This window comes from Mastigoproctus giganteus, chromosome 12 (genome assembly GCF_048544385.1).
Source record: "Mastigoproctus giganteus isolate SK-2022 chromosome 12, ASM4854438v1, whole genome shotgun sequence".
Lineage (NCBI taxonomy): Eukaryota > Metazoa > Arthropoda > Arachnida > Uropygi > Thelyphonidae > Mastigoproctus > Mastigoproctus giganteus.
In genome coordinates, this window is record NC_143586.1 from 88,789,759 (window position 1) to 88,817,007 (window position 27,249).

The window sequence follows — 27,249 nt, forward strand, 5'->3', positions numbered from 1 at the left end:
ACAGAGAAGGGCAACAATATTGGTGAGGGGAATGAAGGGATCCTCTTACCAAGAGAGGGACTTAAGTTCTGCAAATTGCAGTGGCTGGAAACTCGGCACCTGCGACTTCATCTGTTTGAGGTTTATAAGGCCTTTAATGGTTTGAGCATGCTGAATTGTGATGGAATTCTTCCACATGCTCAGATTACGAACCTAATAGGGCATAAATTCAAATTGAGGAAAGATAGTTATAAATATATGTGCGGAAATTTGCCTTTTGCCAGCGGGTGGTAAATTGCTGGAACAAACTTCCATCTGTTGTTGTGGAAGTTGATAGCTTAAATAAATTCAAGGAGGAACTGGACAAACATTTAGAGGGAATGGTTGTGTGAATATTTTTTTTGGTTGATGCTACATAAGCTCATATGCTTGCTTTCTCGCATTATATGCTTCTATTACTATATACATGACTGAGAGCCACAAACCAAAGAATCCTGCCCTAGCCTCCAATCTGTACTCCATCTCTACAAGTGCAACTCCTGTACGTGACCACAATCTGTCTGTCTCTTGATAACCCTACATAATATGTATAATCTTAATGTAGAGAAGTAGACATTAGCTAGCTACGGTTACAGTCTCAATGTATTCACTATCTGCTACCACAGGATTAACTGCTTAGTGAAGCCCAAAGTATTATAGTCTTCAACACAGGATTAGCTGCCTAGTGAAGATAAAGATGCAACTTCAGCAACATCACTGGAGCAGACTCATTGGACTTGAGCACCATGATTGAAGACAGCATGATATAACCAGACAATGAACAGCCTCACTCTGGAAATTCAACTCTACCTGACTCCTTGTGTTCCAGACAATAAACATCTGCCACTTCATGACTTCCAACTGAGAATGTGATATGTGTATACGGATAGCTGATTGAAATGATGAACTCCTACGTTATGATGCAATCAGAATCATTACTTAATGCCCATTCTGGACCACATCAAACTCTCACATGGTGTGAATAACTTCTCTGATGGCAATTTTCATAGAGCACTCTGCTCCTATTGCTTTAGTATTTAATTACCCCGCCCTCCACTCCTTTCATATTTTTGGGCGAAGGGCCCTCCATAGAAAGCTGGTACTTTGGGGTTGGCCCTTTCAAACACATTCCACCATACATTACCTGGCCTGGCTGTTGGATGGAAACTAGGGATCAGTGGTATTCCACAAACCACTAGGCTAAGTATTCAGATGAACAACACTCCAACACAACACACGCTCACTCATTCAAAACACACACTATCTGGTCATGACAGAATTTTGTTTACTTCATAAGAGCAACTATTGCAGAGTTGAAGGAAACCTCCAGTACTGCTTGACCTCTAACTCTATTTGCTATATCCCTGTAGCCCAAGGATGTTTTGGTGAGCATTAGTGTGGCATCAGTGTTTACTAACATCCTATCCTCCTTGGTGGAGCTAAATTAGCCTTAGCTCCTGCTTTCACCCCCTCCCCCCGGGTCTGATAGGCCTCACAGTTGACCAGGCCTACTTCCAGTTTAAGCAAGTTTTTTTGTCCAAACTAAACTCAGCTTGAGGATTTCTTTTTACCCTTTCTTCCAGATTTTCAACTTCACATGCACACTAAATTTAGCTATGGGCAATATTACAGGGAGAATTGGACAGATTCCAATATCTCTATTCTTATATTTCTTTTACTCTGGAAATGGAACACCACATCCTTCCTTGACAGACAGACAGACAGACAGACAGACAAACAGACAGACAGACAGACAGACAGACAGACAGACAGAGAGAGAGAGAGAGAGAGAGAGAGAGAGAGAGAGAGAGAGAGATCTTTTGCATAGAAATAAGTTCTTTCTTCCTCACAATGGGTTTACAGGAAACCAATTAATACTTAAACCATCCTTGATCCTTTTTAAATCTTCCCCAACAGCATTAAGGGTTTGATTTTAGGGCCCAGCCTTGAACTGATGTAGTCCTCAACAGCTTAGCCCCTCAGTTTGATCAGGTTATAAACATTCTCCTCCTTGGAAGTTATCCCCCTTGATGATGCAGTTCACTAACTGGTTTAGGCACCCCATTTCCCACATCAGGATGACTGTGAAGACACTTTATTTCACTTTCCCTTTGGTATTCTGTGGCAGGAATATCAAACAACATAAAGGTATATTTTACAGGCAACTGCCACCTTGCTAAAACAAGTAGCCCTCCTCAGAAGTGCACCATTTTGTCTACTGAGTAGGCCACTAGTGTGGCCTACTCAGTGTGCAGTCATTCCATCAGCTGGGTACCTGTATCTGAACATGCCAGGACAACCCATAAGGACAACTTGGGTGGGTGAGGGGATGTGTTTTACAGCATTTACTGATCATTCTAAGAGAGAACTCAAATCCCCCCCCCCCCGACTCTGGTACCTTTTCCCTTCTCCCACATCATCCAGAGTTACTTCTACCAGCACTAGGAGGTCCCAAAGAATTGAGGCAGACTTTCTGGATAGCTGGCAGCCACCCAGCCAGGTGAACCAAGCTCCATTCAACAACATTTAGTCTCCACCATCCTATGAAGATCACTGCACATTAACTGTCCAGATCCCTGTAACTCCATAAAATAGTAATTACCAAGATTGTTCAATTTCCACAGATGTCTGCTACAAGTTTGGATCAATTACGATCCCCTTTGTTGCTGCTGCTATCAAGTCACTCTCTGGAGATAAATATACCCTCTGCAGTTTTTTTTTTGAACTAACCCCCTCCCCCCAAAATTTGATGTAGAAGTATATAACACCTTCGGCCATAAATTATGGTAATCTTCATGGGTCCCCCTCCTGCACCACTTACTTGCTTTACTCTCAATCTTGCTTACTGAGCCAAGAGGTTAAGAACAAGAGTGCACTAGCATACCCATTTGAATGGACTGTGGTTCAAGGTTGTCTGATTGCTGAATAGAGTTAATGATTGTATTCATTGTCAAAATGATTAATTGTGAACTCCCCTGACCTGGTGGCCATACTGGAGTATAAATGGAACAGAACATAATAGTATGTGCTATTTATTCACTTATATTTCAAAGCGTAGTAATTGCCATTCAATAAATTTTTCCTTCAAATTTCATGCAGAGTAGTGTTCTAACTTTTATAATGTATATTTATTGCCCATATTCTTTTATACTGTGTGTTATTGCTCATATCCTTTTATACAACGTGTATTTATTGGTCATATTCTTGCACCATGTGGCCATTAGTATTAGGAATGGCCACATGAATGGACTCCTCCTTACCCTTTCTTCCAGATTTTCTTTTACTCTGGAAATGGAACACCACATCCTTCCTTGACAGACAGACAGACAAACAGAGAGAGAGAGAGAGAGAGAGAGAGAGAGAGAGAGAGAGAGAGAGAGATTAGTATTAGGAATGGCCACATGGTACAAGGAAGCCTATGGCTTATGCTGCACCAGCCAAAAAAAAAAAAAAATAAATAAATAAAATAAAATAATAAGAAGAAAATTAAAAAAATAATAATAATTAATAAGAGAAAAGGAAATAGACAACCTATGCATTTCCCTCCTTCCATAGGTAATTATCCAGCTGACCTTTGAATTTCCCCAAACTGTCAGCCTCTAACACCCATGTAGGTAACTTATTCCAGTAATTTATAACTCATTGGCTAAAATAAAACTTCCTGCAATCCAGTCTAAAGTCCCCCCCCTTGACTTGAAATTATGGCCCCTTGTTCTAGAATCATTTATAACACTGAAAATTTAGTCCTCATTCGCCGACCGTGCTAGCCAGGTGGGTAAAGTGCCTGTCTAGCAACCCAAAGGCTGCGAGTTCGAATCCCGCCTTGGGCTTGGATCAGAGTAAAATGCAAAACTTTGGGAGGTGCATTATGGCCACAAAAGCTGATGTGCCAACAACTAACAACAACAACAACAAAAAAAAAAAAAGTCCTTCATTTTGCTTATGCCTCTCAGAGCCTTAAACACCTCAGTGAAGTCTCTTCTAAGGTGCCTAGTCTCCAAACTATGCAACCCACATATTCGAAGTCAATTCTCATATGGATGCCCTTTTGCCAATCTCACCAGCCGAGTTACCTACCTTTGGACCCTTTTAACAAGCACAATGTCTTTCTTTAGGCACAGTATTCCAAGTGTGATCTAACAATAGTCTTATATAATAGGATTATGATGTCCTTATCTCTACTAGCAATTGTTCGATAAATCATCGATAGGACACCATGGGCCTGCCTTGCAACCAGTCTACAATGCTCGGAGAACTTCACGCATGATCGTATCATAACACCCAAGTCCCTTTCCTCCACTATCGACTTTAGTTTGGCTCTGCCAAGTGTAGGCGCCTCCATAGCCAGGTGGGCAGGAGCAGCAGTGCATAGCACACGCTTCTTGATTAGACCAGGGTTCGAGCCCGTGACCACCAAATATGGAGGATGCGGAAAGGTCAGGGAATGACCACCGCATATCCCCTGGAGCAATATAGCCTTAGTTGCTAATGCTCCTAAAAACCAAATAACAACAACAACAACAACTGCCAAGTGTATAAGTTATTTTGTGGTTACTGTTCCCCAGGTGCACTATGTTCCACCTTGCTGGATTAAAGCATAGCTGTCATTTTTCTGACCATCCCTGAACTCTATCTAGATCACTCTTAAGAAGCTCTTCTTGGCAGTGATCATTAACTACTCTACCAATCTTTACATCATCTACAAATTTAGACATCACACCCTCTATCCCTTCATCAATGTCATTTATGAAAATCAAAAACAGCAGTGGTCCTAATATTTGGGGAACCCCACTTACATCAACCTAGTCTGAGGAATAACCATTTATCACAACCCTCTTCCTCTTGCCCTGAAGCCAATCAGCTATCCATCTAAGGATTTTCTCTCTGATTCCAACCTGTTCCAGCTTATAAAGTAACTGCTCATCTGGGACTGAGTCAGATGCTTTGCTGAAATCCATATAAACAATGTTGAAAGTCCAGCTCTTGAGTGACCCTGTCAGAATACCTAAACATATTAGTTAAACATGATTTTCCCTTTACAAAACCATGCTGAGTATCCTTCAGAATTCCATTTCTGTCCAAATTATCCTGAATTCCACCCTTGATCAAGTAATGACCTGGGCAAAGCTTCTGTTCAGAGACTCACAAATGTGTAATATAAAACAAATGCATGGTTTAGTACATACATCACAGAGAGAGAGAAACTAACTTGAAACATATAAGCCATGCAAAAAGATATGGAACTATATTACTTTAACTGAAACCTCATATTACTTAAAACTAAATAAGTAAGAAAAAAAGGCATATTGAAATTCAAAAGTGATGTCCATCCCAATATGAAATAGGACCCTTAAAACCTTCCCATTATATGGATTAAAACCACAGCAATGAGAACATGAAATTTTCAAACCTTTTTGAAATTATCATATTTTCCACTAAAATTGAAAACGGGAAATATGCAGATGAAGAGCTGACCTGAAATGAGACAATTACTTTGAAAAAATACCTTCAGATGGGTACAGGGTGCTCCACGGTTAATCTTATGCCTATGGGACATTCCATTCTATTACTTCGGTAGGATGGGTACATTGGAGGGACTGGAGGAGAAATAGGAAGAGGGATTGAAGGATGTATAGGAAGAGTAATTCCAACAACTACTCTGTCGAAAGCTCCATGATGGAATTTGAGATGCCAAGAAATTTAATTTGCCAGCATTACAGCTATTGAGAATCTATTGCATAAGAAGAGGCACAATTTGGCCGTGGCATCTAAATGTGCCATTAAATTTCCATACTGTGATCAACAGCTACAGTGCCACACAGCAATCACTTCTTTCCTTCCTCATCAAAGGAGAACTTGGAACAACTATGTCATTCCAAGACATTGTTGTTCATGTAAATAATTAAAAAAAAAAAAAAAAAAACAGCTGAAAATGAACTGTTTTACTGTGAGATTTCTGGTGTGCCAATATAGCAAAACTTGACCCATGCCTTGAATAAAGATAATAAAATTTATCTTGATTTTATGAAAGAAAATAAGACATGCAGACAGTTTACATATGTTATTTTATTGCCAGCAAACTGGCAATAAAAAATGTGCTCATCACTCCCAGAGAGAGAGAGCGCATACATAATGAAATTAACACACACTACACAAGCTGAAATGAAATTGCTTGCAATAAAAACACTTGTTTAAGTAATTGTATATTCCTATTAAAAATTAGAAAAACTAGATAAATTTTATTTCAGGCTATGATCTGGGTGTTAAAGATATCACTGACACCTGCATTATATCGAGGTTGCACTGCACATATTGAAATACCCAATGTTCTTTGTAAAAAGTACTGGTATCTGAGAGGGCACAATTTTGAACCCCTATACTGAGGTTCTTGTATCTTTTATTATGCACATTTTTAACAATTGTCCACTTCATTTTTAGAATTTTATATGTACTGTATTTTTATTTTGCAAATAAACATGTGTTAATTTTTATGTTCTGCTGTTTAGTTGAGTTATTTGATTATAAATAGTGGTATTAAAATTTGCATTTACACTTTTTTAGATAAAGTAAATCTTAACATAATATTTTTAATCATTTATTTTGCATGTGTTCTAGTTTCTTATGCTAAGATCTGAAATCTAGAAAAATAAATTGTTATAGGACACAATTTATGTATATCATTTTACCAATTCCACATGTTATTAATTGTAAAATAGCACAGTTTCTGTAGTAGTTAAACTGCATATAAATGTAATAAGGAGAATTTAAAATTATTATCTAGTGTTATTATGTAATGGTCTTTACATTTGCAGCATTAATTTTAGTAAAAACCTTTTGGATATGTTGCTATTACTTTGTCTCTAAAATCAGATCTTTATCTCCTGATATGATATGATATGATATGATATGTAGTGCTATAGGCATGCTAACCATATACCGTTATTATAAGTTTTATGTTATTATACAGTAATACCCCGAAGTTACGCGATAGGTGGGTCCGACGAAAATCGCGTAAGTCGAATTCGCGTAAGTCGGGGTACAACTTTGCATATAAATACATATAAATTTTGCTTAATTGGGACCAAGGACTAACAAAAACACTAGTTTAGAAGAAAAATATTAATAAAATTGCAGTTCTTTATACATATTAATACAAAATATGTATTTAAAAAACAAATGACTTACGTTAAAAAGTTATTTCGATGTCGATGGCTTCATAAAATCTAACAAATTCGTCTGACGACACAGCGCGTTCTTTTTTTCACGCAGAATTTCTTCGTAGCAAGCTAATAATTTTTTTATTCCTTGCTTTGTAGCTATAACGCGTTCTTCGTTGGAGTCTATGTTTTCTAAAATTTTTAAGCCCTTTACGATTGAGCCCTTTTCAATTTTCAACCTGTCAAGTTTGCAATTGTTATGTGCTTTTCGCCGTTGCTTCGTTTAGGCCTGTAGCACGTGCAATATCACATGGTCTTTCATTTCGCTCAAAGCGTTTCACAATTTTATATTTTTTCTCTATCGACAGAGGCGGACTGGCCATAAGCCTTACCGGGGAAACCCCGGTGGGCCAGTGTGATTTTGGCCATAAACCATAGTATGAGGCCACTATAAATTTTCCCGGGTAAGAATTTTTGATCCAGTCCGCCTCTGTTTATCGATAATTGCTTTTTTTCTCTCTGAATCTGCAGTGTCTTCACCAGGACGCTTCCTTTTCACACCTTTTAATTAAGTATTTTACTCATTTTTAGGGAATAAAGCACAATTACAAAACGAGGAGGCACGCTTGATACGCATAAACAAAGCTGCGCGCATGTAGCAACTGAATAAACAACACCATAAAGGCAGAGATACACTATTAACACCTCACATTTCTAGGGGTTACTACCATAAAACAATAAAAATCCAGTTGCGTTTCTGCTAGTGGAATCTGTTATAAACTGGTAGTAAACTCGATCTAATTGCATTTGCGATTATACCGATAGCTGGAATTGTGTTGGTTTTTACGTTATTATGGTGAAATGTGTTTCCCCTTCACTGATATAAAAAACATAAAAGCAGCAAAGTTGAATTTTGTTCATCTTTCGCTCTCATTCTCCGCCGTATATCGATAACATATGAAAAACGACCTTGAAGATAGTGGGCGGCAGCGTTGCCAAACGAAAAAATCAAGAACCGCTTAACTCCGAGTTCGCGTAAGTCGGGGTAGCGTAAGTCGGGGTATTACTGTATATATTTAAACATTAACATATGGCTACAATCATGCCCCGAATGTTCAGTATTTATCACACCTCTTGAAACAGGTATTTACATCAGCGTTTTTGATTTTTGCGATCATATTGACAAGAATGATTATTGAAATGTTATACTAGAATGTTTTAGATTTTTTTCTATTTCTATTAATTATTGATAAAAAAACTATTTTTTAGGTGCAGAGATTTTGTGCACTTTCTCAGCTTTATTCAGAAATTGGCTTCCAAAAAAAGGCTGCATTTTTTAAAAGAATAGCTGCAATGCGATGTGTTTCTCAGAAGAATCCAAACCCCGACTGGCTTCAGGTATGGAGATATATACTCTAACCAGGGGTACCCAATCTTTTTTTTTTCTTAGATGTCAAAGGAGATATAATGTTGAAGGTCACAGGCTGCATGTGTTTTCATTAGTCATGGCTACAAGAACAGTTCTTTACCACTAATTATGCAGTTTTCAAAATAGGATTTAAATTTTGTTGATTAACATTTACATTTATACCGAGGAGGATACATGAAACATCATAAGAAATCAATACAAAAGTCAAATATTGCTAAAAACAAATTGTTAAAAAATCAGTGTGAAACTATTTTGTGACATGCTAATTTTATGCTCAGGGGGTATAATAGGGAAGGGGAGAACATAATAATAGTTATAGCTGCTTACATTACATGGTTATAGGCTACACACTAAAAGAAATGGGCTGGACATGCGTGCTCTGCACAAAATGGAAATATGCAAGATTTGTATATAAAAAAAAAAATGTAAGCTAAAAGTGACTAAGTGTATCTACTTGAAAAATTGCTACTTGAAAAAAATTATCCTTTTGTGTCTGTCACCAATTGTTTAGCAAACCATAACTCTTCAATAACGTCTTTGTTGACATTTATAGTATGTACATAAACTAGTACCAGGGTTTGACTATCATGTAAAGTTGATTCATAAAATTGTAAGGCAAATTCATTCATCTTCAAATTGTCACATAGCTTACTTTTGATGCCATTTGCCATCTTTTCAATTCTTGATACCAAATTGTTGCATAATTGGATTGATAAAGTTATTTCACTTATGATTAGAGCTAATCATAGTTTTAATCTTTGCATCAGGTTGGATCAGTCTCTCCATTGCTGTGTGGTTTTCCACATATAGCAATTACAAAATTTTATAAGAGGCAATGAATCCATTATCAGCTTGATCATAATGTTTTTTAAAATAGTGCATTAACATCATGTCTTTTTTTTTTTTTTTTTTTTTCAGATTTCACTTTCAAATCATGCAAGTAGGATATGCCCTTGTTCACTTCATCGACATGTTTCATTCAGGCATTCACCCATTCTTGAAGGCTTCATACTTGAGAAAGTTTTTTTTTCACACATTATGGCCATAGGAGAGAGTACATGTGTTGATGAAATTAATTTAAATATAAAGTACAGGAAACCCTTGATTAATGCGGTTTTGAACAATGCGGTTTTAATTAGTGCGAAAAAATTTTTTGATACTATCCCCTTAATATATGCGTTATCAAATTTGATTAGTGCGCTGTTTTTTTCTTGCGGTGCTTGGCAACTCACAACGGGGCCTAAAGCGGCAAATACGTGACACGCACTCACCAGGGTCTTCTAACTTAAATGAATGGGAATCGACTCCAAAATGCTCGACAGCAGCACCCCATACCACTCTGAAATTGAAATTTGCTCTGGTAACTCATATTCTTTTATTCTTAATATTAAACTTCTTTAATATTATGATATTAAAGAAGCAGTTGAGAACATACACAAATCGTGGGAAGAAATGACGAACAACTGCATGAGAGCTGTCTGGCAGAATCTTTTGCCTGAATGCGCAAATGATTTTTGCGGTTTCATTAATCCTGTCAACAAAGTTATTGATGAAATTACTACAATTGGAAAAGACCTCGGCTTTGAGGAAGTAGATTCAGAAAACGTTAGAGAATTATTGGACTCGCATTCAAAAGACTTAAGTAACGACGATCTTGAAATTGAGCATCAACATGCATACGAGGAAGAAGACGAAAATGAAGCAGAAGAAAAGCAATTTGCTCCCAAAGAAATTTCATTCAAAAAACTTGAACTATTTAATACACTTTAAAAAGCAAAAGAACTCATACTAGAGATTGATCCAGATGCATGAGAAGCATGAACGTTCGTTGAGGGTTAGATAAGCAAATCGATTGTTATTGCAAAATCATGGAGGAAAGGAAGAAAGCCACCACTGTTCAATTGAAGTTAGAAAAGGTTTTTCTTTGCAAAAAATAAAATTTAAATCATACTATCTTTTTTTAAATTTATTCCTTAATAATTTAAGAACTATGCAGTGCATTATAGGTACGTATTGAGTAAGAAAAAATATATTTTTACAATTTCATAATTTTCAAGGATTCATTATAATTATTCCCATTGTTTCTTAAGTTTGATTAGTGCGGTTTTAATATGTGCGGTATATTTCAAGGATTCATTAACCGCACTAATCAAGGGTTTCCTGTATTCATATGAATATTGCTGCCACGTTTTTTTTTAGCACCCATTGTGATTATTGGCTATTTACATTATCAGAGAGGGAGTAAAAAAAACCTCTTATACTAGTCATAGTTATATATATATTTATATATATATATATATATAACTATACTTTGGCATATATGTATTTTTTTCAGGCTACGTTTAGCACCCGTTTAGTTTTTTTTTCTTGAGTAGCTATTTTACTAGCCATGTTATGCATTAAAACTTAACTATTCATGTTATACATTACAACTTAACTCAAATAATATACAGACGGATATAATGTTTAATCATTCTTGATGGCATTAATCAGATCTGTGACAAAATAATATTACAGATTAGAAATAATATTATAAAATAGATATAAATTAACAATCCTATTTTCTTTTTACATACTTGGATATATATATATATATATATATATATATATATATATATATATATATATATATAGTCGAACTTCCCTATAACGAATTTGATAAATCCAGTGAAAAAATTTCGTTATAGAGAAATTTCGTTATACAGAGAATATCTTTTTTATTAGAAATTGTTATCTAATTAGAAAATGAAAATGAATCTACATTTATTTTTAATGTATTTTATTTCAAAAACATACTTATTTATATTACATTTACACAATTTTCGCCAGTAAGTATCACAAATTAAAAAAATCTGTAATTTTCGTTTGCCCAGTACAATTAAAAAATTGTCTGATTCTCAAAGAAAACCTCACATTTGTTCAGAGCATTAAAAACATTATCAGGAACATTTTCACAAAACTGTAGACCCATACGAACCGTTAATCATTTATTCGCGACTTGGCTTTTCTACAGGTTGTTCTGATGCGTCTTCGTTAATTTCTTCGTGATCATGGTCGCGTCTAACACTGTTCAGCAGTATTTCATCTTCATTTGAATGTTCTGCTGTGATCTACATAAACATAACTATCCACTGTTATTTCATTTTCAATTTTTCCGGATGATTCTAATAATGTCCAAAAGTTTTTCAGTTGTGAAAGGGGCAGTTCATCTTGTTCGTCCAGTCATTGTTCGACTTCTGTATTCAATGCAAATCCCGCTTTCAAAAAACAATTTTGAATAGTATATTCAGTGACATCGTTTGTCCAAGCTTTTGCCAGTTCAGAGATGCAATCTCTAAGGTTAATTGTAACCTCCAAGTTTCTATTTTCTGATAACACATTGACAATTTTCATTATTATTCTCTTTCAATAATGAAATTTAAAATTTTTAATAATGCCTTGGTCCATTGGCGGAGTTTCGACGTTACGTTTGGCGGTAAAAATAACTTTGCACTTTTAAGTTTGGCAGAAATACTGGCAGGATGTGCTGGGCAGTTGTCAGTTACCAAAACAATTTTCCTTTTTTCTTTTGTTATACGCTTGTCTAGTTTTAATATCCATTCTTCAGAAATAACACTTGTCATCCATGCTTTTTTAATTAAAAGATGTAGTCAACTTCCAAAGATTTTGTGCCTCTAAAACATCTTGGGTTTTTTGATATTCCGATTACTAAAAGTCTTAAATTTTTCACTTCCTGTCATATTTGCTCCAACTAGCAGTGATTCTTTCTTTGCTTTGTTTTCCGCCAAAACATTTATCATCCTTAAAAGCAAATGTTCTATTCGGTAAACATTTAAAGAATAAACCCATTTTGTCAGCATTAAAAACATCCTTACGCTCATATTCTTCCAAAATCTTCTTTAAGGTATTGTTCCTCCAACTGTTGCAATCTTCTTCGCTTACAATTAACACTTTCTCCACAAATAACCTTTTCCACAATTCTGTGGCGCTTCTTAAATTTATCTAGCCACCCAGTGCTTGCATTAAATTCTGTATGTCCAAGGGACTGTGCAAATTTCAGAGCTTGTTGCTTAATTATTAGGCCCAATATTGGGATATTCTTTTCACGTATCATTTGCACACATTTTAGAACAACTTTATCAACATCTTCGTATATACACAACTTAATTTGCTTCTTGTCTGCTCCTCCTTCAATTGCATTTAAAATTGATTCTCGATTTTTTTAAAAATCGTAGATAAACTGCTTGCAGATATGCCATATTTCTCCACAATATCTTTTTTCTTAAAACCCTGGTCAATATCATAACAATCTTTGCTTTATCGACAATACTTAAACACTTTCTCTTTGACATTGTTTTCGCAATTGTAAAAATTACTGGACTGCAGCTCTTGCCGATACATACACCGCAAACTTCGCTGCGCTGGCCATATAGTGAATTTTTAGTACAGGTACTGCCTACTCAATGATGTTTGCTTGCCAAGTCAACAGTATTACTCACTTTGAAGAAATATACAACTTTGTGAATTTTTTTAATTCTGCTTTCGTTCATATATACACGAAAGAAAATTTATGATTAACGTATGCTGTATGTTACTTTTCAGAAAAAAAAAAAAAAAAAATACAAGAGCATATAGCCTATGTGATTGACGAACGAAATTAAAAAAAAAAAAAAAAAATCATGAAAACCATCTACTGGGAGTCCAGTTAGACGAGAACAGACATATCATATAATGATTGACATGAAGGTCACGTGGTACAATTGAGGTGAGAAGCGAATGTCACTCAGTAAGCGTTACTAAAAACCGACTATGGTAGCATTCTGTGTATTGCTGCCGCAGCATGCTAAAGGTTTACCGCAGCGAATTTCGTTTTCCCCTGAGCCAACATCAATTTACAAATCTACCTTATTTATTGTAAACTTTACGACCACTTTTAAGAAAACCCATTTGGTTAAATAACTGTAACAAAAATGAAACAAAGACCCTCCTACAGGCGTCAATAGCCACAAGTGTTCACTAAAAGGATGATTATTTAATTCCAGATGCTAATGCACAATTTCGGAAGGAAGGAGGCAGTATATTTGAGCGTCTGTTTAGCAGTAAATGCTTGAAAATCTTCAAAAATGCTTTTACTAATTTTTTTAAAAATTCGTTATAGAGAGACTAACACTTCGTTATATGGGGTTAATTTTACATTTCGTTTCAAGGTGCAATGTTTTGCGAAAAAATTCGTAATATAGAGAAATTCGTTAAATAGAAGTTCGTAATAGAGAAGTTCCACTGTATATATATGTTAGGTCGAGATCCCGATAGATTATGCTTTGCGGGTGGTGGGGATTTTTTTTTTTTGGCGGGAAGTATTACCGGTAATTAAGGCCTAACTAACTGGCTAGCAGTAGTTGTTGGATCGCCTATGGTTCCATGTTATCTATTAACATGGGATCAAGTTAATAAAAGTATAAGGTATAAAATATAAATATAAAATAGGAAGGTGACTTTCTTTCACATGGCCGTCTCTCTGCTACTTCCTCGGGCACTTTGAGCAGATAGATAGCCATACTTAAAGAATGCCACGGGCATATCTGTTTCTGTGGTCTCAATAACAGTTTTGCTTTGCAAGTATTCATTTTTAGGTTATGGTTGTCCTAAATTAATTCAAGTAAATTTTATAATCTGTAATTGTTAATTTTTGGTTAACTTTAGTTTTTAATTTTGGATTACTATTAGCTGCAAACTGGGATTGAGACCCAAAGCCCGACAGGTATGCATCATAGTTACTATAAAATTATATAGGTATTTACCTGTGATCAGTCCGGCTGTAGGTTGGTGGGAGAAAGGAGCAAAAATGGATATAAATAAATATCCACTACTAGAGCCAAAGCACTTCCATCATAGTGATAGCCATGAAAATTGACCATGACTTGTCTTTCCCCCCAAAGAGGTTTAAATTGACTTGAACAAAGATGATCTCCAGTATCCCTAATAATATACTCTGTCAACTCAACCAGTGGGAAACTCTCCTTTCTTCATACAAAGAGGTTTAGAAAATGTAGCAAGGTCACCAGAAATGTCCAAAAGGCTCCAGTCAGATGATATACTTTTAGCAACCACTTAACTCAGGCATTCAGAATACTTACCAAAGCTTTTATTATTAAGTGAAATCCCACTTGTGGCATTGTTTCGTGCAATTGCATCATTACTACATGTTTGAATTTTAATACAAACTGAAGTTTATATGCTTTGCATTATTGTTATTACATCTCATATTGTTAAAATCTTCATGACTTGCCTTCCTCTTATACTTTGAATAAGTAATGCTTCCTCATTGTAGAAGTCATTGTTACTTATTCTCCGTTGAGTATCACCACCTAGCCAGCACCGTTTTGAAGTTTATTTGCCCTTTCATTGGTGGCATGTAGGTACCCAGAGGTATTAGAGTTGATGACCTAGTTTTGACTTATTTAGGCAGTATGGAAGATGCCAGGTGTGCTTCTTAGAAAAATAAAGATTTTGAGCAGAATGCCTCAAACCCTGTAAAATTCAGACTATGACATTGACTAATGCAATTGCATCATTACTAAATAGTTGAATTTTAAAATAAACTGAAGTTGGTATTTAACTGAGTAAAAGTAATAGTAGTGTTGATGGGGGGCATGATATGAACAATGTTGCTGAAATTTATGCTGTGTTGTAATGATAGATTTACATTCTAAAAGCTATAGTATGTGTAAACACTATATTGAATGTTCCATCACTTTATAATCAACTTATTTTTCTGTCCTGTTTCCTATTCTCACTAAAAGCAAAATCTCCTTTGCACAGGAGAAAAACTAATGAAATTTGTCATTATTTCTGACAGATCCTGTATTATATTAAATCAGTTGCTAGTGAACATCAGGCTGTGCAGAGGGGTTCTCTGACATAGAAGTGGGAAACTAAACTGCACCCAGGCCATTATATTTTGCTTAATTTATATAGCTTCACCTTCATAGGCTGAAGAGCTCAAATTTTGTCACAACTTGAATACCCTTAAGTAAGGCATAAAAATGCTCTTTGTGGCTAGCACAGTATTTACAATTTCACTGTTCTTCTATACCAGATAGAAGAGGCCTGGATTGAAGTCTTATCTTGGTGGGCAGGGACTTTATGGGTGAGTTAGTTAGCAGGGGTCACACATAGTGTGCATGGTTTTCCCCTCCTGAAACTGGTTTCTATCCAGCAAAACAGCTAAACAGACTTTAGAATACATACATTTAAAGACATTATATACTGATGCCTCAACATTAATTTTAAAATACAAATACAATATTAATCGATATAGCTTGACTCACACATTGCTTGACTTGCGAGTCATGAATTCAAGAGTGCATCGAACCACTGTGTTTAATTATGAGGGCATCTTGGGAGAGATTCCTTTGGATTGGAGAGGTGCCAATATCACCAATATATAAAAGCAGTTCCGAGAGTGAAGTCATTATATACCAATGCCTCATGGCATTCTCTATCTCAGCATTAATTTAAAAAAAAAATACAAATAAAATATTGATCGATATAGCTTGGTTCATGAATTTAAACAGCTAGAACTAAGAAATTCTAAACTGTTGAAGTAATTCCTGAATTATTTTTTAAACATTCAAGATTTTTCCAAGTTAATGTAGATACAAAAATGCATTATGCTGAAGTGTTGCATTATTTTGCAGAGTTATCTCTTCATGCTTCAGACCCTGGATGGTTATAAACTTACTCTTGATCCAAAAGATTTTCCCCGAGGTAATATATCAATCTGTACATTTTGTTATACTTAAATAATAAAACTTTTTTTAATTCTGTTATTTATTTGAAGATCTGCTTTGAATTTTGCCCTTCCTATGAGTTTCTGTTTGAAGGTTTACACATTGTGTGACATAATACTTATAAATCAATAGTACTGAATAATGATTCCTTAAAGTTTCTGATAATCTCATCTTTTTAATGAAGTCTTTATACAGCATGACGTAAGGCTCAGGGCATATTATCAGTGATCAGTTGGATGTGGACCTTTCTAGCAGGGTGAAGGATGTTATTATTTCTCTTTTTAAAATGATGATGAGTGCATCAGACCACTGTGTTTAATTATGAGGGTATCATTGGGAGAGATTCCTTTGGATTGGAGAGGTACCAACATATCACCAATACATAAAAGCAGTTCCAAGAATGAAGCCAGTAACTATAGACCTGTTTTCCTGACTTCAGTGGTAGAGAAAATCTTGTTTCCAAGATTTTCTCTTGAAATACTATTAAATGTAATGCTGTTTGAAATACTATTAAATGAAGACCAACTCAATATTATAATGTTAAATTGTGAGTATTAATGGTAATAATAGTGAGCCTGTGTTTACGGGGATGAACCATCTGAGGCCATCAACCTTGTGAAATGTGGCAAAGTTCCTGGACTCGATTTTATTGAGAGGTTGTTAAAAGATTCTATAGTTTTAAGGCCTGGTATTTTATTAAATATGTTTAATTCATGCTTTGGTGAAGGTGTTTTCCATTCTTGTTAGAAGACAGGCAAGGAAAACACCCTCATTGTTTTATTGAAGGTCATTCTGAAAAGTCCTGATAGGTTTCTTGATTACTCTGCTTGGTCTGTCATCACATTGTTCTTCCAGTGGCAGTTATGGCAAAAAAATTTGAGTGGTTATGTATTAACTGGTTAATGATTCCGTACAAAGTATCAAAGTATTTTTTTGTAGTTTACTGGCGGTTTCCAGGGTGTCCCCTATGTCCGCCGTTCGTTAAGCTTAATTGTGTGCCAGCAGAATCGTTTTTTTAGTTCATCTAATTAAAATTTAAGTTTAAAGTTAAGTTTAAAGTTGAAGTTTAGATCAAATCGTTTGAATGTGTTTTAGTTAATTTAAGTTAATGTTTAGTGTTTAGTTTTAGGTTAGGGTTAAGTTAAGTTTGAGTAAAGTTTAAGTTCTGTTGTGTGTTTAAGTTGAGTGTTAGTTAATTTAGTGGGCAAGTTTGGGTTTGAGTTAAGTAATTATGAAGCTGGTTTTGACATTAGTGTAGGTTCGGTTTAGGTTTAAATTTAAGTTATAGATGAGTTTAAGTTTAGGTTGTAGTTTAGGTTTAAGTTTAAGCTTAGATTTGAGTTACTGTTTAATTAAAGTTATAAGTTTAATTTATGGTTGATGTTTCCTAATTTAATTTAGTTTTAAGTTAAGCTGAAGTTAAGTCGGGTTTGAGGTAGAGTTAGGTTTAATTTAATTTTAGTTTAAGTTTAGGTTGAATGTAAGATTTAAGATTTGAGTGTGATTTATAATTATAGTAAGTATTTAGTGAGTGATAAGTACGCGAGCCTTTACGGAATTTAAGTTATCTATCGCGGTTACTATTTATAATTGTCATTAGTGTGTGTAATGTGTTGTGTATGTTGTTTGTGGCTGGCATCTGGCATTTAGCAGCAGGGGGCCGCGGAGAACTAGTCCCGACCCCCCGCTCCCGTACCGCGCCACGAGGAGGCAGCCAGATTCTCTTTTTTTTTTTTTTTTTTTTTTTTTTCCTCCTTTCTCCCTTCCTTTAACATGGTTATAAGCTTAGTATTACGTGGTAAGCCATCCCACACTTGCAGGGCCCAATCCTGACCTAGTGTGAGGGATATCTAGGTATGTCACTTAGTCATTACGTGTTTATGGACCGTCCAAATGTAGTAGATCCCACACTTGCAGGGCCCAATCCTGACCTAGTGAGGAAGATACTAGTGTTGACACATGATTTGGACTGTTCAATTGTGATGGATCCACTCTCGCAGGGCTCAATCCTGACCTAGTGCGGTGCCTCATGGTGAGTGAAAGTCTGTATTTACATGGTTTAATATCCATTTTGGCAAAGGCCCTGGCATTTTCGAGCCCATGCTGGTCTGGTGAGTTGATGGTAGTTTAGGGCACATATTGAAGACACATATTGATGACACTTAAGCGTGAGTATTGCCCAGAGTGGCATGTCCATTTGTGGTGGACCACCACGTGGTTCCAGTTTAATGACGCACATCACAGTGTGGATTGAGTCCCAGTTCGTCCAGTCCAACCAGTCAGTTCTGATTGTTCCCTTGTATCGCCTGTCTTCTTTTGAAAACGCGCTCCGCGAAAGTCGATACCTGTTTATAGTGTTCCTCAGTAGCAACCAACCGTGGAAAGTCACTTGTATCAAAGACGTTGGTTTCGAGTTGAAGGGGAAGCCTGTAATCCGTGTAGTAGGGACACTCCAGGATGATATGTTGGACCGTTTCCAGGCCCCCACACTTACAGCACGGGGTAGCTGATAATCCCAGTGCGTTTAGCCTCGAGTTCAGGCTGCCATGACCACTAAGGAGGAATGTTAGGTAGAGTCCCGGATTAAACCACGATCTTATTTGTTTGGTTATTTCCGCCGCTTGAGGTAGGAATAGATGTGTTGTCCGCCCCTTGCTGTCATTGGTCCAGCTCTCTTGCCAGTCTATGACGTATAGTTCCCGTAGTCTCTCGTTGTCTTTTTTAATTGTGAGGTTTCTATCTATTTGGTATCTTTCAAAAATAGATATGATGTTCCTACTTCGGCAATATTGGAGATAGGTATTTATGACCTCAAATTTAATTGGGAGCTTTCCGCTAATTATCTGTAGTGCTGATGTTGATATAGTGCGGCACGCTTTGGTGGATGCCAGAAGGAAGAATCTTTGGGCTTGAGTGATTATTTTGTTAACAGTATGTTTTTGTATACTGCCTGCCCATGCACCTGCAGCGTAAGTTATGATTGGAAGCAGAATGCAGTTGTAGTAAAGCAACAAGGTGCGTGGTTTGATATCCCACGAGGTTCTGGTAATTCGAATTAATTTTCCTGTTACTGTCTTAACTTTCTGGAGTATATATTTTGCATGGGGTATGTATTGCTTTTTACTGTCAATCATCACTCCAAGGTATTTAAGTGTAGGGACCATTTTTAGGGTTTGGCTTCCAATCTTTATGTTTGGTGGTCGTTTTATATCCAGTTTTCCTTTCAACAGGATCTGTTTGGTTTTGTCTGAGGAGATTTCTAGTTTATGTGTGGTAGTCCAGGCAGTCAGGTCTTCGAGGATTTCTTGAGCGGCGCTTTCCAAGGATAACCTTGAATTCCCTTGTAGTAGAATAATGAGGTCATCTGCAAATGCAATCTTTGCTGCCGTGTTGTGTTGGCGCGTAAGCCACCCATCAAGGACCATGTTCCAGCAGAGTGGGCCAAGAACAGATCCCTGTGGGCAGCCCCGCGTAACTGGCCTGGTGACATGGCATTCTCCAGAGAAGACCACTAGGCTGCGATCATTGAAATAGTCCGCTAGGAGTCGATAGATGGGGATTGACACTTCGGCCTCTCGGAACCTCTCAAGGACACTCTGCCACCAGATGGTGTCAAAGGCCCCTTTGAAGTCAACCGAGAGACCAAGGACATACTTTGATTCTGTGTTTGCAATGGCGTTTTGCAGTGCTACAATGGCATCCACGGCTGATCTGCCCTGGGTAAACCCAAATTGGGATTCAGAAGAAAGATGTTTCCTGTTGTAATAGGCTCTCAGTCTCTGGGCCAGGAGTTTTTCCAGGGTTTTCCCCAGCACTGGGAGAAGAGCTATTGGCCGGTAGGAGGTGGGTAGGTTTGATGATTTCTCCGGGTTTTTAACTAGAAGTTTTAAGTTGGCCTTCTTCCAGGGTTTCGGAAAGATGCCGTGGGTCAGGCAGGAGTTAAAGAGATTTATGAGTAAAGTTGGACACTGTGACCAAATTCTCTTGACTGTGGCCACTTCCATGAGATCCAAGCCTGGGCATTTGCCATTTTTCATTGTTGAAATTGCGTTTTCAATTTCATCCGCAGTGAAGATCTCCTCCTCTGAGGGCGCAAGATATGTTAGGTGAGCCATGCGCATTTTAGTTTGTGTTGAACTTTCGGGCCACATTATGTCTTGGCGGATCAGTTCATCCAAGATGGTATCTATGGATTCATTCCAGGTAAGGCTCTCAGTCTCGCCTGTGGTCATGATGGACTGAAACACCTCCCCAGGATGGACCTTCTCCGTAATCAGCTTATAGACTAGTCCCCACGGATCATTGGTAGTTGATTTTTTGACCAAACGGCCCCACGCGTTTTGTTTCTCATGATAAATGGTGTTGAAATACTGTCGACGAAGTTGTTTATATTCTTCATAGAGTGCATGGATGGCATGCGGGGGTCTACCCTGTCTTTTGGCTTTTTGGAGGACTTTCCTGGCTTTTTTCAGTGTTGCCCTCTGTTTAGTCAGGGTTGTTGTCCACCAGGGGACGTAGTTTGGTTTCCTTATGCATTTTTTTAAGCTACCGTCACTGATTTCCGTTATTTTTTCCGTGATGATTTGGAGGAGTTGGTCAGTGGGAAGGTTGGAAATGGATGTTAGATATTCTGGGGAGAATGTTTCCTTCAGAAGTCTGTCAAATCTGTCCCAGTGTCCCTTCTTCGTTTGATATCTTGCGAAATTATACATTTTCCGTCCTGGGTGATTGTTTGGTTCAGAAGTCAGGTGGAATGTTATGACCATATGGTCACTAGCTGACCAAGATGGACGCACCTTCCACTCTCTGACTTTATGTCTTAGTGGGGGGGCCCACTATTGTTACATCAATGTAGGATTCCCCTGTGGCAGATGAGTAAGTCGGTGGGTGGCCCTGGGTGTTTTTAATAATTAGGTTTTTGGAAGTTATCAGTTCTTCAAGCATTTCACCCCTGTCATCAGTTTGTGGGCTGTTCCAAGAGGTCGACTTTGCATTTGTGTCTGCCATAATGATCACATTTCTGTCAGGCAGCCTATCCAGTGCGTGGTCTAGGTAATTCACAAAGGGCTCAATGTCCTGGCCTCGTCGTGCGTTTCTCATGTATATGGAGAAAACATATAATCTGGCTATGGGACCTTCTATACAAGCTGCAGCAGCATATTCAGTACACAGGTTATTTATCCTCGTGACTGTGAGGGTTGGGTTTGTGATAACAATCGCGGCCCAAACCCTTGATGTAGCATTTCCTCCTGTGCCGTCCACCGAGGGGTTCGATTGTATTACCCGCGCAGAGAAGGGGAGGCCCTTTACTTTTCCTTTATATGAATACAGCTCCTGCAGCCCAAGTATATCTATTTTGTTTTCTTGGATTGTTTTGGACAGATCTGACATGACCGATGTGCATCTTTGGCAGTTTAGTTGAAGTAGGTTGAAATTCTTAACAGCTAATGTGTTATGGTTGTTAGTCATAGTTGGTTCGTTGCTTAGTTACTTCTTGTGCCCTCAGGTATTCTGGGCACAGTGGGTCACGATACGAGTGTTGCGAATCCTTATTTCGCGCCTTACAGTTTGGGCAGCATACAGGACCCTCAGAGGTCGGACAGGAGCCGGCTTGATGGCCCGAAAGGCCGCAGTGCCCACATTTTTGCTCTTTTTGTCTACAAGTGGTGGTTGCATGGCCATATGAGAGGCACTTGAAGCAACGTGAGGCCACAATGAAATCTTTAATTGTGTGGGCAGTCCACCCAGCATACACTCGCCCTCCTGTTTTTAGAAATTGCTTCCTCAGTCTGGGGGACATTTCCAGGACCCAGTGTTTGTTTTCATTACTTTTTGCGTTCATCTTGAACCTAATTTTAATTTCTTTTTTGTATGCATCCGGTGTGATATCTTTGTCGCTAATATTTTTGTTGTACAGATCTTCCAGGAAGTCAACCTCCTCAAAGTCCTTTGACACATTATAGACCGCCATTGTGGGGTTTAGTTTTTTTGGTGTGTCTGCAGTTAAGTTTAATTCGGTTAGTTTGGAACATTGTTTGATTTTGTCTAAGTCATGTATTGTGGCTGTTTCAATGGCCACTCCGTTTTCTCTTAGGTTCCTGATAGCTTTTATCTTTATGGTCTTGAGGTCTGCTCTTAATTGTGTTGTAACTGCCTTATTTACCTCCTCGCTTGATTTTATTGTTGATTCCTTGGAGGGCTTGATAATGATGACATGTTTGTCCTGATTTCCCTGTGGAACTTGATCTGGGACACTCTTCTTGCCAATTCCTTCCCCTACAGCCCTGGCATAGGTCGGTCCTGGGTTTGGACTAGGTAGGTTTTGTGCATTTCCTTTTGTTTTCAGAATTTCATTTGCAATTGTTGTGTCGATTATTATCTTTTCCATTTTCCCCCAGATTTTGCAGAGCTCAGTTACCATAAAGGGGGTAATCTCATGGCCTGCTTGAAGAACTTCCAGAAATCTGTTTTTCAGGGCTGACATTTTTTCTATGTTTTCTACTGTTCCTTCTGTTTTTTGGTGTTTTGGTAGGTTTTGGACCTGTAATGCCAAATCCTCCGTTGTCTGTGTATCAACTTCCTTTCCCCTAATGTTTGTCCCTTCTTCATCTGTTTCATTGACTATCGTGATGTCTGGGTTTGGATTTTCCCTCAAAGTGGTTTTTCCCTGACATTTTTTGTGTCTTGTTCCCTTTCCTTTTATGGGAGTTGCCTTTTTTGTAGCAATTTTACCCTTAAGATTTTTTGGTTTGCTAGTAGGCTTTGGATCCATTTGTTGGTTTTTTAGGAACATGCCGGGAGTAATTGGACGCCCTATTTTCATCCTCTGCTTTTCATTTCCATTTGTTGAGGAGTCACTGCTAGAGTCAGTGCTCTCCGTCATGTTGGCTTGGTTTGGAATGCATTTATATCTGGTGAAATGGTATGGCTTCATGAAATCAGATCTGTCAAAGATGCCATAATACAAGTAATAAGATATGCTGAGGACTATATTGGTTGATATTTCCTTTGGTTGTTTGTTGACTTTAAAGGTGTATTTTACAGGCTGTGGCGGGATGATCTGTTAGGGAATTTTAGGCTAACTTTCAAGGAAGAAGAAGAAGAACAAGGTATATTGAAGAAGTAAGTACAATTGTATGCGAGTGTTACCAGGATTGAGCACTGGACCCTTTTCCTTGAAAGATGTGTTTGGACAAGCTTCTTGAGACTGAAAGTGAATGGGCTGGCACAGTTGCCTATGTGGATGATTTGGCTTATGCAATTTATGGAACTTCTAGATCTGAAATTGAGACTTTTTTTTTTTTTTTAAGATGAGTTTCCTTGGCATTGAGAATTTGTTTAATTGGAGCCAAGACATAAATCGATCATATCTTGCAAAAAGACAGACACATGTTGCTGAAAAGTAGGCTCAGCCAGAATAGTTTTCCATTTGTTAGGAGAGGCATCCCTTGAAGTATGCTACAAATACTAGATATTTGGGGTTTTATTCTAGAAGAGAGGGGATTCTTTACAGAACATATTAAATTTCTTAAAAATAGAAGTAAAGTGTTATAGACAAGTCCTGGAAAATTATATGAACTGATTTAGGTATCAAAGGATATTGCTGAATTTATTTATTGTGTAAATACTTATTTGTTCACATCTTGACATATGCTTCCAGGGTTTAATTTCATGAGGTAAAGAACTATTATAAAGAAACATTTATTTTCAGCAGAAAGATTTTCTGTTCTGGGTACAACCCATGTTGTACTGTCTCTATTGAGGTATTACAGGTGATGATTGCATGGAGGCTTCCTGCTAGTCACCTGATTTTTAGAACTGGGTTAATACATTGCTAATAATTGTTAAAAGTGTAGTTTTTGGCTGATGCTATATAAGTTTGCTTTCTTGCATCATGTGCCCTTGCTAATGCTAATAAATATCTTGGCCAAGGTCTTGGGAGTCAGATGTTATCTTGGGGTAGGCAGAATATTTCTTTCCTTGGATATGAAGGTGGAGCAGATAAGAATTATGGAAGAATTGCAAACCATATGGCAGAAACATTGAAATGAATCAGATATAGGTAGGGGAAACTACAAGAGTATCATGAAAAAGAAATACCATTTGCCACAAAAAAATTCTTAGCAAGGTCCAATATCATTACTTGTGTACTCCTCTTTTCCCTCTAATTGTATGCAATTTTGTGCCATTTTTATTTGGTTTGAATGCTTATAACTACTTCATTGTTTTAATTTATTTTGTCATTTGTTAGACTTAATTGATTTTAATTTGATTTATTTGTCTTAATTTTGTTTATTATAATCTAGTTCAGTATTCATATGCATATTTGCATTTGGCTTAGACCCATTGATTGCTGAGTCAATGTTTAAATTTTCAGTTCATTTATTATGTTTTCTTATTTAATCTATAGAGGGCAGTGTTCATGGCATACCTTATGATTTGAGTTGGTTTGTTACTTCTTTTTGTGTTCAGGATCATATAAGGATACCCATTGATATTTGACTGGATAGTGCTCTACTACTGAAATACGATTCTTTTTAGTGTTAACAAGCACTGATGCCACTTGATTTGCTTTTCTTATTTTTATTTTATTTGAATATTGGGTTTCTCATAGTGATACAGATGATATTGTGCCTTGCTAAGAATTTGCCCTAATTTCAATATTTACTTGTTTTGTGGTAAATAGTGATTCTTTTTCTTAATACTCTTGTAGACATAACATGTTTTCTAATTATAATAAAGGTAGGGAAACTTATAAATTTTTCCCTAAAGTTAATATCATTGATTTGAAAAGAAGTCCCCTGGTTGCAGTTTGGCTTAGATGCAATATTTCTTGTTATTCAGCATGGTCTGTTTCTCAGCCTCTTTCAGCTGGATTTGGCTGGAAGTAGTCTATGGACTTGTGGGAAGACTGCCATTCATATAATGTTGTCATATGTAAATTATGTTGATCTTTGTAGTCATATAGAAATATCTGTTTCATGCTCATCGACTGGCAATATTTTGCATACTCTAATTAATATGTGGCTCAAGTATTTAAAAGAAGGGCTTCATTAAGATCTGTCGAAGCGAGATTGTAGTCGCCCATTGAAAGGAATGGTAACCTGATTCGTTGAGGTAGGCAGATAAAACTTGTATCTATTCCCTTTAATTGGTACTAAAAGGTTTAAATCCCTTGAGTCGTGTTATTTTAACATTTTATTATTTATATCAACATGTATTAAGAAAATTGTATTTATTGATAAAGTTAGGTAGAAATTGAATTTAGGCTTTGGTCTGGTTAGCAAGTTCCTTAAGGTTTCTCAAATGGATGAATGTACTATTGTTTGTTTTAGGTTCTAATGTGTATCTAGAATGTTAGGAATTAAAATTGGAAAGGAGCCAGTTAAAATAATTTTGGTTGCGTATAATTAATAAGCCATCTGTGTAATGAATGTATAAATGTATATTGTTTGAGTGTACAGAAGAAGAATATGATTTTCTGCCTCTGTTAAGGGTCTTGTGTACCCAAGTACACGAGCAGTCCAAACCTGTTTAACATTTACACTGTGTGTGTGTGAAAGCTTAAAAAAAATCCTAGCTTTAATAAGCCTCAATTTATTGGAATTCCAGTGTAAAGAACAGTTTCCATTTAACTAGGCTTTTTGTCCATACGAGACCCAGTGATGTAACTTCCTCTGTCTGATAGTATTTACTATCATTTAAAATAGAATGCCAAGGAGCTAGGATTTTCCACACCTCCACCTTCAGCAGGGAGTCATCTAAACCTCCAGTGAGGGTATTTGAGAACCCTTTATACTCTGAATAGTAAGCGTTAGCCAGAATTTTCATTGCCAATATATGAACACAGAAAAACTTCAAGCTTCTCTTTTCCTCACAGTGAGTGTGGTAAACTGCATTACAAGTAGAATGTTTGAAATCCAGCTGTCCAGAAATTGGAATTTTCTGAAATCCAGATATTTTTAAGATTCTCTTGCTCTCACTTTTTTTTTTTTTTTTTTTTTGAAACGGCCATTTCAGTTTGATACAGAACTTGTTCTCTGAATACAATTTATCAGAGCCTCCGTAGCCAGGTGGGCAGGAGCAGCAGTGCATAGCACACACTTCTTAATTAGACTGGGGTTCGAGCCCATGACCACCAAATATGGAGGATGCAGAAAGGTCAGGGAATGATCACCGCATATCCCTGGAACAATATGGCCTTAGTTGCTAATGCTCCTAAAAACCAAACAACAACAACAATTTATCAGATTTATTTATTTATCATTATTATTTATTTATTTTTATTTATGTATCTATGTGACCTTCATGAAGTTTCTCTCTACTAGTATCTCACTGGCCTTTAATAATTGTTGTTGGTAGAGAAAGAGGCCTTTACTAAATTGTTAACAGGGAGGGTGGTGTTTGGTTCATATTTTTGAAGTTTTGATTCTTTGGCAATGCCAGTTTTAGAGTTGTTATCCTGTGCCCATTTATTTTTGAAAATTAATCTCTATTGATAAACAGCGCCTCCGTAGCCAGGTGGGAAGGAGCAGCAGTGCATAGCACACACTTCTTGATTAGACTGGGATTCGAGCCCGTCACCACCAAATACGGAGGATGCGGAAAGGTCAGTGAATGACCACCGCATATTCCCGGAACAATATGGCCTTAGTTGCTAATGCTCCTAAAAAAAAAAAAAAAAAAAAAACAAATAACAAATAAATCTATTGATAATTTTTATTAATCTTTCTGATAGTTAAATCATTACTGCTTTTTTAATTGAGGGAAAGTATCATCTCTGGGCCATATTGTTTGCATTGCTCTGGAAATAAAAACCCCAAAAATTTGCTTGATGGCTCAATGTCATTTA

At 36.9% G+C, this 27,249-nt stretch overlaps 1 protein-coding gene across 1 annotated transcript in view; it reads left to right on the forward strand.

Annotated features, from left to right (window-relative positions):
- Positions 1-27,249, forward strand: part of brun (trafficking protein particle complex subunit brun) — a 379,016-nt gene that overhangs the window by 141,146 nt on the left and 210,621 nt on the right. The window contains exons 9-10 of the mRNA XM_090385832.1: positions 8,445-8,573; positions 16,305-16,374. Coding sequence (XP_090241958.1) covers positions 8,445-8,573; positions 16,305-16,374 — 199 coding nt within the window. The remainder of the gene's footprint in view (positions 1-8,444; positions 8,574-16,304; positions 16,375-27,249) is intronic.